Source organism: Carlito syrichta, unplaced genomic scaffold, assembly GCF_000164805.1.
Source record: "Carlito syrichta isolate Samal-C Ts95f unplaced genomic scaffold, Tarsius_syrichta-2.0.1 Scaffold314806, whole genome shotgun sequence".
In the NCBI taxonomy this organism is placed as follows: Eukaryota; Metazoa; Chordata; class Mammalia; order Primates; family Tarsiidae; genus Carlito; species Carlito syrichta.
The window spans coordinates 289,924-304,256 of NW_007258902.1; the positions used below are offsets into that span (position 1 = coordinate 289,924).

The following is a 14,333-nucleotide window of genomic DNA, read 5'->3' on the forward strand; positions in this document are numbered from 1 at the left end:
GAGATGAGGTCTTGCTGCTCAGGCGGGTCTCGAACCCATGGGCTCAGGCAATCCACTCACCTCAGCCTCCCAAAGGCACGGGATTACAGGCAGAGCCACCGAATCTGGCCGAAAGTTTCTTATTTGGGGTGGGGTTGGGGGTAGAAACCAGTAAAGAGAGAGTGTGGAAGATTGTTGAGCAACAAATCAGGTTGATATAGACAGAACTGCATGTTGGTAGGCACCCTGTATATTTTATTTTCAATTTCATTCCCGGTACCTAGCAAGACAGCACATAGACACCAATAGAAATAGATGATATTTTTGCTATTCACCCCATTTTTAACAGACAAAAAAGACGACTTCACAGATTTCATAAATATCAACCTAATATTTTTAGGTGGATTAATGAATGAGGAAAAATTGTTGAGGACCTCAAATACCATACTGTTGACTCATGGTTGTAATCACGGAAGAGTCAGATCAGTAGTACTAGCAGAGCGGTGTACTGTCAAATCTATGCTTTGGGAAGATTCCTCTAGCTTTAAGGGAAAGCATGGTTTATGTGGGGAAAAAATGAGATGGACAATTTAGGCTATTTGCTGCTCAAGAGGTCTTAAAGGCCTAATCTCAAATATTGGCAGAAAATAAAAAAGGAAACCCAGAGAAGTTAATTAAGCTTAAATTTGTTTGAAGATCTCATTTTCTGTTCATTTTGAAGACCTAATCCATTGGCTTGTTGTAGAATGAGAGAAAAAACGATTTTAAATTGTTTTCAAAACCAAGGAGTTTCTCTTCTTAAAGGTACAAAAGTGTAGCAAGAGACTGGATTAGTGTGTACTTACCTTTTTATAGATCTAGATCACATATACACTATTGAAAATACTTAACTTGCATAGTTAGAGATTATGCCATTTTAACCTTCTTAAGGAAGTTCTTCCCCAACGTTTTCAGAATTACTTCACCTTGCTTTACTGATTATAAACAGTATATCATCATTATATCCAATTTTTAAAATATAGAAAGTATAAAATGCAGATTCAAATTTTCCATAATCTACCTCTTGAGAGAGAATCTGTCAACAATTAGCTACATTTTTGTCCAGTGTTTTTAATGTAAGCATCAGTATGCATGCATGCATGCATGCATTTTCTCTTCAAATGAAATTTGTATCATGTTTAAAGATTTCTTCTACTGATAATGTTGGAGCCCAGAAAACAGCACCCCAAAATGAAAGCCTCAGAAGCAAAAGTTTTCCTCTGACCTTCTCCTGTCCTTCTGTCTCTCAGACCCATTCTTCCCCGAAACTAGCCAAAGAAACTAGAACCCTTTTTACCCAAGGCAGGTCATAGAAACCAGAACTTCTTTACCTAAAAGATCGTCAAAAAACAAAAAAATATTCTGTGTAAAACTGACCTTAAAGAAGTGATCTGACCTACTTTTTTGACACTAGATCATAAGACCTCCAGTCCGGAGAGGGTCCTGCCCCCCCCCACAGAAGGAAGGAATGTATGCTAAGAGATGTCAAGAAGAATCTAGACAGATTTGCCTCTCTGGGTCTCCCCACTAAGTCTGTTAATATTAGATCATACCTCTTTTGTTCAATTATATTTCTGTATAGCTGTCCACACAACTATACAGAACCTAAGTATAAAAATGGACAATTTCCTTGTACCTTTGGGTTTTCATTCTGAAGGTTTTCATCTGCACTCATTAAATACATTTTGTATCCCTTTTCTCCTATTAATCAATTTGCCTTATGTCAGTGATTTTTCAGCAAACATTTAGCAGGTCAAGGTCCTTGGTCCCCCCAATAATATATTGTCATAATTTTCTCATTGTCCTTAAACATGGTTTCAAAAAACTACAATGGGTCCATAACTATCTGTTGATCTATCGATCTGTCAGTCTATCCATCCATCCATCCATCCATCCATCCATCCATCCATCCATATCATCTACGTATCTATGAATCTATCTATGTAACTATCTATCTATCTATCTCATCTATCTATCTATCTCATCTATCTGTATCATCTATCTATCTATCTATTTCTCTGTGTCTATGTATTATCTATGTATCAATCTATTTATGTATCTATCTACCTGTCTATCATCTGTATCTACATCATCTTTCTAGCTTTTGTTACTTTCTTCTTTGACTCCTCCTATAGGAACTATAACTATGTTTACTTGTATTGTCACCATAATTTAGAACACTTTTAGGGCTTTGCTTTGTATTAATATGTATTCATGTATTTATATACACATATATGCATATACAAATAATACCTAATCATTGTTATTTCTGTTTGGTCTTATGCTTGGTGACTATTCTTTTGACATTTTCTTGATATCTTGTTACCATATTTAAGACTATCATTTAGTTGTTATGTTTAACGTGTTTATGCTTTTAATCTTTTGCTCTCCTATGTTCACAGGCTTGGTTTTGCCAACTGTTAATAGTCTAAGTTTTCTTTATGTCTCTCACGACTTCTTCCAGTGTCTCAGAGTCTCTTCCCTGCCTATTAATCTTAAGGTTCCCTCAGGTACACAGCTGGTAGTCAAAAGTTCAATGTCTACTCGGGTTCGAATGTAGCTCTACTAGACTGAGGCAAAATGTCTGACCATTCCCAAACTCTTATCCTTGTAAGAAAAGGGAAATTTACTCCTGGAACATTATATAATTTTCAGAATCCCATGGATTTCTTTTTCTTTTAATTATTATTTATTATTTATTTTTTAAATTATAAAGATGTGGGGTACAATTCAGGGCTAGGTATACAAACATTGATTATGCAGGCACCCTTGTTGACGAGGTATGCCCCTCCCTCCCCTAGCAGTTTCCCTCAACTGCCAATCCCACCCCCTCCCCTGACAATTTCCCATTACTGCCAAATGCTTTCTTATAGTATTATAATTGTTCGAGCTCTGCTTATGAGTGAGAACATATGGTACTCTGTTCTTTGTTTCTGTGATAGATCACTGAGTATGATTGACTCCAACTCCTTAGCATCTTCCTAGTCAGAGAAGTGAGAAAACTTTACAATGCGAACTACAAAACGCTGCTCAAAGAAATCCAAGAAGACACAAACAAATGGAAAACTGTTCCATGCTCATGGATAGGAAGAATCAACATTGTTAAAATGTCCATCTTACCAAAGGCAATCTACAGATTCAATGCAATACTCATGGATTTCAATATTCCTCTTCTGTATCATGATTTATTGACATTATTATTCATTTATTTAATAACCACTTCAAATCTTAAGATGTGTGTCCTCTCTCAGCCCACTGCTGGATTCCTAATCTCCAAAAGAGTTTTGGATTAGTGTTGATTGGCTGGAGTAGGGACAGTAGCATCTTGTCACCTTAGAGAGAGCCTTCTGGGTGAGAGGGAGTTTAAGCCAGCCTCTGTAGGGAGGGTATTTTCTGAAGTTAGTAGGTGTGGGCATAAAGTGGAGGTGAGAAGAAGATCCCCTCTGCTGGCTTCTTATCTTATCTCTGTTATCGTTTTAGAGGTCTAGACTTTAATGAGTCATTGATAATTTATTAATTTAGCCTATTTCTAAGTGAAGGAGTGATTTCACCTAGAAGTAAAATATAGGTTTTATTCATCTGTATTCTTAATTTCCAGTGCTGCAGTGGCTTTGCATTTTTTTTTCCTGTTATGTTTTTACTGGCATGCTAAAGGAAAGGTGAAGAAGATGAATTGGGTAGAGCCTTGTGTAATGAGTTGTCATTGAAATCAGGAACCAGTATCCTCACCCCGCCATAATGCATCTTGCATGTCACACTGTAAGCAGTTCATAGGTATTAAATCTTACAAACTCAGACATCAACCTCCTTGCCCCTTAAATAAATAATGTCATTTTGACCATTTTATATCTCTTGAAAACATAGATGTTAATTTACAAGGAAATTCAAATGATACATTCTTGATGTATGAATTCTAATTTCCCCTCATTATACAATTTCTTAGACATTAAAGAAAACCAAGATACCTCCGGTCTACATTGTTTTATGTACTTAATATGTAAAAGACATTGTCACAGAGGAAACAACAAAACAGCTTGTTCATTAGCAAACACAGCATGTAGGTGGAAACAAAGGGACAGAAACAAGACCCTAATTATACCCATGAATTCCTCTTCTTCCTTAGAAAAGTCAGAAGACCCTGCTTGCTTCTCAGTAACATTGTCCTTTAGGGCTTTCACTAAGAATATACTTTTCCATATGTCTGTGAGTCAGTATGTGAGCTTGATCATTGTTGCCTAATAAACACAACATGAATTCCCACTAGAAGTCAACTAATGGGTGCTTCAAGTGCAATTTTCTATGCGTGTTAAATGAGTCAGTTGAAAACTTTGCCATTCTGAAGCTCCTTTGGTCAACAGGGGGCTATTACAAGGGATTTTGGACAAGTCTTTGCTTAGATTACAGTCCCATAAAAGAAAAATTATTTTATAATACAGCCCCTCCATAGAATAATTTTTACTTTTTGGATGCCGGATTTCTTAAGCACCCATTTGAATTATAGTCTATTATTTCTGCAACTGGTATCTTCCTCTGTCTAGAAATGAAAACTAATGCTTAAATGACTTTAAAATATCAGTAATTGTAGATAATGTTAAAACATATATGGTCTATTCTGTGAGGTTCAATAACAGTTTATACAGGCACGGATGGAAAGGAAACAAAATACATCGTGTCTTTTCCAAAAATGATGCATTCTTTATTTTAGCCAAGATGGTTCCCGTCCACAAAACATACAGGAAATTGAACATGTCATAATGAAGACTTAATCTTTGGCACTGCTGGAGTGCTTCTGGATGATTATATTTTAACAAAAGTTAATGGCCAAGTAATGGAAATAATGAGCTGAAGTGAAAATCCAATATGAGTTTGATGAGCAGAAGAACATTCTGAATGAAAGTATACCAGAGGGGAAAATCCCTACGGAACATTTTACTTCCTAGTACTCCTGGAATTTATTGGCTTTGGTGCAAAAATGTACATGATTGATCACGAAGCCTAAGTGAATGTGTACTGGTGATCTTCAAAGGTGATGGGGCAAAGCCTGGAGACGCCTTCAAGAAAATCAGTTTTACAAACGTTCTCCAAAAGGCCTCATCTCGATCTCCATGAACTCCCACACATATTCATCTGTTTGCACTTGGCCTCTTATATTCCGTCTGCTAGTCCAGGACCCTGTTCCAAAGTCCTGAGCCAGGAGTAGGTGAGGGAGATGAGAGTGGCAATGCCAGGATGCAGGTGAGAGGTGTGAGGCTCTAATGAATGAAGAATGGCAATTTGGGAACACAGATGGACGAAGAGCACATTTATCACACAAAAGACCCAAAAGACTCCTTTAGTCCCAGAAAGCGGCGTAAGTATCCTTTCCCTTAATTGCTGGAGAATGAAAGGGGAATGGTAAGACCTTCCAGACTATTGGTAGCAGAAATTGATGCCAGTATTCAAAGATTAAAGTGACAACGATTCCGTCATGAGTGCCATCACTGTCGTCCTCTTTGTCTTGATCAATACTATCATCCGGGTTAACATTCACCGAATGCTTAGAAGATGCCATTCACCAGCCTAACGTATATATTTACAAGATTGAATTTACTTGTCACATTCCAGTGAGCTTACTCTTTTAATTCAAATCACAATATAATAAGTAAGGAAATAAATTAGGTGACCTGTGGAAACCCTGTGGTCTGCAGGAAAAGCAGGGAAACTGCATCCTGTTTTGTACACTGGGTTGCACCGTTACCTACAGTATGAATGAAAGTGCTTTGCAAATTATAAATACTCTAGACTTACAAGCAGCCATTGTCATCGTTAGTGATAATGTGATTTACTGTTTGAGAGGCAGTTCTTATTGATCATTCTGTGACATAAACAACAAACAATGATAAACAGTTCAAAGGTCTGATAGAATATGTTTTCTTGTGTCATCTGGGGTCAAATTAAAGAAATATATAAGCAGCCAACTTATTTGCCAATCACATTTCTTCGAAAAGTCATATTCTGTTCTAGTCATTATTTAACAGATTTTAAACTTTAGGATGACGATTTCTGAATTTCCTCAGCAAAATGGATACATTTTAAAAAGGATGTGATTTGAAGATTCTCCCTGCCAAAACAAACAAACAAACACAACACCTGGAAAACTTAATCAAAACATGAACGCATAGGATAAGCCAAAGGGATCTTGGATACTCTATTGATAGATGATTAATTATGAACTTCATTCGTTCTATCATTATATTTGCAGCTTAGAGTTAAATTTTAATACTCTAGATTAAATTTCACCTTTGTGATTTTTCTGACATGTTTTCCGATGATTAGTTGACATTTTTTCTCCAATTAAAATTATACATTACATTTTATACCTTTCCTCTGTATGTGATTTTATGCTACAAAAATGGTTGATATATTTCTCATATTTGTGTGTTTCTTTCATAATATAGTATTATTTTAACTTCTCTTCCCCCATATAATATTATTTATTTCCTTATTTTGAAGATTGCTATTTGCTGTTTCATTCTTTCTTTGGAATGAGCCCAAAATAACTAAAAATTATTAGTGAAGGACCAGGGTTATTCATTAAACATTTTCTCCCCAGTTGTTAAAGGTTGACTAAGTGGGAAACATGTTTGTCATAGATCATATGAATGGGGTGCTTATATTCCAGTAAAATAAACCATAACTTGATGAGATTGGGTGCATTCAGTGTGATATGGCTGTAGACTAAATAAACCATAATTTGAATCCATCCCCCTAAAGTAAAGTATACATGAAACAACTTTTTCGAAGCCTTAACAATTTATGACACCACTCTATCCATTAGAATTTATATTTACAACTGTTATCAAATGGTACGTGTGCTTCATGACAGAGAAGCAGTCTAAAATGTTCATAAGAAAACCAGTTGACATTGTAACTGAGATTAGTTTTAAAATACATATATATAATATACACATTTGAAATGATAAATTTCAAGTTTCTGTTCATATTTTTAGAAATTACAGTTTCCCCAACTATCTATCTGTCTTCTTATATCATTTTGTGGAATTACTTCTATTGCTATTTTAATCTTAGCCTCTTATTTTAATGTAAAATCTTACGTGTTTATTTGTAGCCAACTAGACTGTATTCTTCTTAAAACCTGGGACGGTCTAATATGTTAACGAATTGTTCATCAGTAAAAATGGTATTTTATAAGTGTGCCTTCAATTTTAAGAGTAGAAACGCACTATATGTTTGCAGTTTGTAATTAAAGTCACTTTAATGATCTAAGCACGTAGGTGAGGGTAGGCAGAGTGCTAATTAATGTGACCAAGTCTTGCTTTTACTTGAATAAATAAAATTACAATTATTTCACATTTTAGTCCCTTTCCTGAATAACACTTCGACCTGAAGTATTGGCATCTAAAAAAAGTGAATAATCTGAGTTTAAGGTAAGTGTAACTTTCTCACTAATCCAAGAGGTTAGCAATGAAGAGAAAGAGCAGCGAAAAAGCTGGGAAAATCACACACTGTACTTTTCAACTGCTGAAAAGCAAAATATTTATTATACTTATATTCTTGCCATAGAAAACTTGTAATGCTGCAACTTTCCTCAACACTTTTGCTTTGTAAAAGACATTTGTTTAATCTAGTAACGCAACATTTGTGAGTAGCTGATGAAGACAATTCCTATCGTGAACTGTGAAACAGGACAAGATTTACACGACCCACAAACATAAATAAATGTATGTCAGATCAATTGACATGCATTAACGAAGTATACATATTTTGAGGATGTAACAATTTTCAATATACTCAGAAAAAAATGATAACATAGAATTATAAAGTATTTGTTCTTGCTAGATAACGAGCAAAATTTTCTTCTGCTATAACAAGGCTTGTGCAGGGCTTTAAAAATATTTTTGTGAGCAAGAATCCCCCAAATTTAATCATTCTTTGACCAATTTAGCCATATACAAAACTGATCTCATGATTTGTGATTTAGCCCCCACTAAGAATGAGATAGTCTATTTTAAAACGAGATGTAAACCGTTGGTGCTCAGAACACAATGCTCCCAAGTATGGTGTCCTGCCATGCTGGGTGCTCTGAACTGCCTGAAGTTCTTCCCTCATTCTGTCTCTGGCTCCTCTTTCTCTCTTGGAGCAAGCCATCGGAACCAGAATTCCTCTCCCTCAAGGCAGGTCGTAGAAACCAGGACTACTCTTCCCCACAGCAAGCTACAAAACATAGAAAGGTTGATTCCCCTTCTCCCTTGTGGTCTCTCACATGTCAGGCGCTCTCTCCTACACCTGGAGGAAGGAATACCACACAGAAAGGCCAAGAAGAGTCTGAACAAATAGGGCTTGCTGACTTTCCCCCTTCAGACTGTTACAATTAGATCATATTCTGCCTGTCCAGCCATACTGCCACACAGTTGTCTATTGTTCATCAAACCTAAACACGGAAATAGAATCTTTCCTAGGTCACTGGATTTTCATTCCTGAAGGCTCCTGTATTATAGAAAACTTTTATTAAATAAATGTGTATGCTTTTCTCTCATTAGCTTGTCTTTTGTTAGGACGGTCAGCCATGACTCTCATGACAGGTGAGGAAAAGTATCACGCCTTTTCGCTCCCACAACATGACCCTCCCAATCCAGGTAGTCACCCTTTCAGACAGCATAAGTCCTTGGGCCTGAAACTGAAGCCAATTATTCTACAAAGCATTTCATTTGAGACAGACTATTTAACGTTGGTGTTTCTCAGATTTAATAAGAAACAAAAATATTCAAATCCAAGTTTCCAAAACTTTCAAACTATTTCAAGATGACTCAAGAAATTATTCAAATGCTGACTTAATTTATTCAAATGCTGACTTAATTCATTTCAATGATGAATTAATTTTTTCTATTACTGACAAATTATTTTAACTGTATTATTACTTAAATCTGGTCAAACATAAGACAAGTCATAAACTGCTTATCCTTATAGATCCATTAAAAACAAAATCTAAAACAATACTATGCAATATTATTTTGTCAAAGGTGAATCACCATTTGTAATGCCAACATATCAATGATGGTAGAGCGTAAAATATTTGAACTTGGCGTACAAATATTGCCATGTGCTGATTTGATTCTCATTATTTTTTCTTCATTTTTACTCTTGTAATGTCGTTTGGCCTTTACTTGCCAAAGACAAATGTTTACACATTAAATATTCTTCTGTGCGTTTCTCATTTGCCTACTACAGCAATCCACGATTGAAACAAACAGGACAAACACCAGCACAAGTATCACATGGAAGCATTCTGCATGAAGTGATTATCCAGGAGATTCAGAATACATTGTTATAATTTTTAATATTAACATCAAATGAAAACACAACCCATAAAAATGATCATAGATAACTTGAGGACCTCCAAAATGCAGAATCAACATAAAAAACAAAAATAACCAGCTTAATGGAAGTTTGCTTTCTTCCCGATCTAGTGAAATTCCCAACTTGTAATCAAAGAAGTCTGACCATGCTGAAGTAGAACTTTGGGTTCACTATATTGACAAAACCACGTTTCAATCAGTTTCTGAAATACGTCTCAGAATTACCATGTGATTCTTTGGGCTTATTTGGTGTATGCCATCTGCAACCTCAAGAAAGTACAATGTTAGAGTCTGAATTATAAAATAGACTTCTGACCTTTTGTTCTCTCTAACTGCTTTGTCACCTTTCTTCCAGGAGATGGTTGGTTTGGGAGAGCCTTGGGGTTTGCACTCTATGATGACTTCTCGGCCTTTGGTAACAATTACCGTTTTCTTCAGTTGATTCAGTGCAAAAGTAGGAGCTGAAGCTATTAAAAGAGTCAATGTTAGTTCTACCAGAAGCAATAATAATAATCTCTAATGGATGATTCACCAATATTTTTAATGTTTTCTTCTGGGATACATTTCTCATAAAATTATAAAATATCTACATGTGAAAAAGACACTAGCACCGAATTTTATGTATTATTAATTAATTTGTATCTTGCTGGCTTCATTCCCATTTACAGGTAATGGTTGTATACAACGTGGGGTCCTCAGATAAGGCTGTTTCAAAGAGTGACATGCTTAAATTATGATTACGAACTTCAGTTGTGAAAGACTTATGAACAACTTGGGCAAGAGGTCAAGAGACTGACCAAGAAAGTCTACTGGGTCTTCCTTTGAAAAAACAGAGGTTATCGATGAAGAAGACAAGCCTGTATTTTCTATTTCCTACCTGTGAATCTTAATTTAATCCATGTATTACTTTAATATTCTATGAAATTGAATGCAGTTTAAAAATACATTTTAAAAAATGGAACTTTAAACATTTCAATTAAAGTTTTTACTTTGTTATAATTTTTCACTCAGGTCTGATTAGTCATTAACATAAATATTATTTTTATTAGATTTTGTATTAAGATACTTTGAATCTTAATGGGAAACTTAAAACTATGTCTACAAGTCTTCAGTATCTGAGACATTTATTTATACAAACGTGATGGTTTTGTGAGTATTCCATAAGTATTTTATGTCCTCCATAAAGCAATACTGTGCATGGCACAGCAACATTTTGAGATTGAGATATTGAGATTGAGATATGTTGAGATTTACAAAAAGTAAAGAAACATATGAGGGGATAGCAGGTAATAATTTTGGTTGTCTCCTGAGAATAGAATTTACAATAAGTAATTTAAAAAACATTTCTAGTAAGTGAGAAAGGTTTGAGAGTGCTTCTGAGTAAACTATTAACCAGGCAAAGACTAAATCATCTTTATAATTCGGTGATATTGCAGTGTGAGTCAATGAAAAAGTACATTGCTATCGGGTCAGGTAGGATGCAGGAGACTGAAATGGGAAATCTTGTATCTACTTTGGATGGATTTGTTGTAACGTGGGGGAATTTCGAGTGCAAACATTCATTAATCAGTACCTTGATTTATGATGTATTATATTTAGCTGATATGTACATGGTAGGCTCCCAGATTCCTGAGATCTTTGATGTTTCTGTTAATATTATGCTTTGGAAATGCACATGGGGAACACAATGAACACTTGGGTTTCTGCCCACTTTGGGAGACAGTGAGTTAGTATCTCTCTTTGTATCGCAAACATCGCAGAAAAAAGTTTAGGAAACCATCCAAGTGGGAAAAGTAACATCCATTCCAGTGGCCCAGATATGCTCCTTCTGGGTAGTCTACTCTACTGGTCGATTCTTTCCAGTAGCATTTCAATAGTGAAGTACTGTTGGTGCCAACAGTTACATTCTTTTCTTTTCTTTCTTTCTTTCTGTTTTTTTTTTTTTTGAGCCAGAGTCACTCTATTGCCCAGGCTGGAGTGCAGTGGCACACTCATGGCCACCGCAGCCTCGACCTGCTGCAAGGCTCAGGCGATTCTTCGCCTCAGCCCTCCAGGTAGCTGGAACCACAGGCACGCACCACCATGCCCGGCTAATTTTTTGATTTACTGTAGAGATGAGGTCTCGCCAAGTTGATCAGGCTGGTCTTGAATCCCTGGGCTCAGGCAATCCTCTTGCCTCTGCCTCCCAAATTGCTGGGATGGCAGGCGTGAGCCACCGTACTAGACCCCTGTTACATTCTTATCAGAGCTGTAACCCCATGATTCGGTCATGCCTGGCCTCAGGAAGGCTCTCTCTCTTATGTAAACGTGAAAAGGGTTGATTTAGCCAGGAGTCCTGCCTGGGAAAATACTGAGCATTGCCATGGGAACAGGGGCAGGCTGATGGAATTCTAGATTCTGATCTCCTTCCCTTGAGGCATTCTTCCTTGAAAGTTACCATATATTTCTTTATATGATTTTTAATGCCATAGCAAAGACATATTGTATAAACCCTTTAAGATTCAAACTAAAGTTAGGAAAACCATACAACCCAAAAGTTATGGGATAAACTATGCACAATGTAAACCTGTCTGCGAAAGTTAAAAAAAAAAAAAAGTACATCAGCAAGACATCATATTTCTTTTCAAGTCATAAAATAGGTTGTTTTTTTTTTTTTACAACCACATCATAAAACTTCAGTATAGTAAGAATTAGAGCATGAACAGAAGCAGCCTTTATTTTTCCTATATATTTACTTCGAAATTGCATACCTAGAATCTTCAGTTCAGCACTGGCATAGATGGCTCCATATTTATTTTCAGCCAAACACTGATACATTCCAGCATCTGATTGATTCACACTGCGGATCATCAATACTCCATTAACCATCTCAACCCTGCTCTGTAATGGAATAAAAAAAATTAAATCTAGAAAGTAAGCAAATTATACGAATTTGATGGGTACTGTCTCCAAGACCAAGAGAAAACAAGTTGCAGTAAATGCAGTTAAACAGCATTTGGCAACTTAGTAAAACAAGTTTACTGTTCGTTATTTTATTGCAACATGTCTTATGTAAATTGTAATTATTTCTTGGTTAAAAAAGAAATTGTAACTGTATTTTCCTGTAGTTATTCTTACAGGTTTCAGTGTCAGTTTTGTTTTTTCAAATGAGTTCCATTTGTTTGGTACACCAGTTGAGCCTGTGAAATGTAATCCGCAGATGATGCTTTCATTTGCATTTCTTTTACAAAAGAGAAGAGGGTTTCACATGGAAGAAAAGACTGAGATTGGGACACACAGGATCAGGGCTGAAAAAAGCCTCGGCCATAAGAACAATTCCTTCACTATATTGATTGGATCAATGCCTTTTCTCTCACTTCCCAATAAACTCACACGTTAACAACGTAACTAACGTCATTATCAGAGGAAAATTAACTTAGACGATAGAAAATTGAACATGTGCAAATTAAGGTAAACTGAGGCTAGGAGCACATTTCAAAGACCAATTTTAAGTTTAAAAGGTTTTCAAGCAACCAGATGTCTTGTCTGCCTAATGCCAAGCAAATCATTTCTTTAAATCCTAGCGAGCAGTGCTTTATCTGCCAAGAGATACCGAGTAATTTTATTTATTTTATTTTATTTTATTTTTTGAGTTGGAGTCTCACTCTGTCTCCCAGACTGGAGTGCAGTGACCGCTCCCGGCCACCGCAGCCTTGACCTGTTGGGCTCCAGCGATCTTTCCGCCTCAGCCTTCCGAGTAGCTGGAATTACAGGCGCGCGCTACCATGCCTGGCTGATTTTTTGATTTACTGTAGAGATGAGGTCTCGCCAAGTTGCCCAGGCGGGTCTCGAACCCGCAGGCTCAGGCAATCCACTCACCTCAGCCTCCCAAAGGCGCGGGATTACAGGCTGAGCCACCGAGCCCGGCTCCGAGTAATTTTAGATGATATCTAAAAGTCAGTTAGAAATGACGATACATCTAGGATAATCATGGATAGTTTCCTAAGAAGTTATAGATTGAAAAAATTTTAAAGCAACACCCTATTAGTCAACAATGGAATGAAGTAATTAAAAAAATTTTTGCCTATGTAGTTGCTATATTTCTCACTCGATATACATGGAAATTCAGGAGTAGGAAATGACTTTTAATAAGACCAAAGGACCCCAAGTTTGTCCTGTGGATTACTGCTACAGTTCCCCCGGGACAGGTGAATAGCGCCCCACGGTACCTGAGGTAAGAGGGCTGCTCCGTTCTTCAGCCAGCGGTAGGTGGGTCTGGGTTTTCCGGTGGCCTTACATTCCCACCGGAGAGGGCTCCCACTGTCCAGCTGTGTGTCATTCAGTTTTTCTATCCAGTGTGGGTAGGCTGCAAGTATTGAAGCAAGAAAAAAAGATGATTACCATTCTCAAACACCGCACCAAGTTCAAAGTTCCCATGGAAAAATTCACTGCTTTTTTTGCTTTGCAATTCACTTCATGTAAGTGTTTGGAAGGAGCGTGGCATTGTATTGCACACAGAATCCTTTTTCCTGTCCCCCAAAATGTATATAGCGGTGCAGATATTCTGATAATTTAAAAAAGGCTGTAAGTATTGCAGCATTAAAGAAGGGTGATTTCCATTCTCAAATACCATACCAAGTTCAAAATTCGCATGGAAAAATTCATTATTATGATTATTATTTTTGCAATTCACATAATATAGCTGTTGATAAGAAGCATGGCATTGTATTGCACACAGAATCCTTTTTCTTATCCTATATATATATATATCAGTGCAGATACTTTGATAATTTAAAATACTTTGGAACCTAAGTGAAGTCTATCTTTACTTTGTTTAGTTAGGAAGTCAGGTACTTAGAGTCATTGTTCTCTCTTTTTTTTTTTCATTAATCAGTATTTTTTATTATGGTTTTGTGGGGTACAGTTAAAGGGTTAGGTGTACAATGACGTTTCATTTCAGCACCCTGTAGATAGAGTGTT

At 36.4% G+C, this 14,333-nt stretch overlaps 1 protein-coding gene across 1 annotated transcript in view; it reads right to left on the bottom strand.

Annotated features, from left to right (window-relative positions):
* LOC103274562 (contactin-5) overlaps positions 1-14,333 on the bottom strand; it is a 517,374-nt gene that overhangs the window by 256,778 nt on the left and 246,263 nt on the right. The window contains exons 8-10 of the mRNA XM_008072000.1: positions 13,583-13,719; positions 12,125-12,254; positions 9,691-9,841 (exon numbers count right to left, since the gene is read on the bottom strand). Of these exons, the coding sequence (XP_008070191.1) occupies positions 9,691-9,841; positions 12,125-12,254; positions 13,583-13,719 (418 nt within the window). The remainder of the gene's footprint in view (positions 1-9,690; positions 9,842-12,124; positions 12,255-13,582; positions 13,720-14,333) is intronic.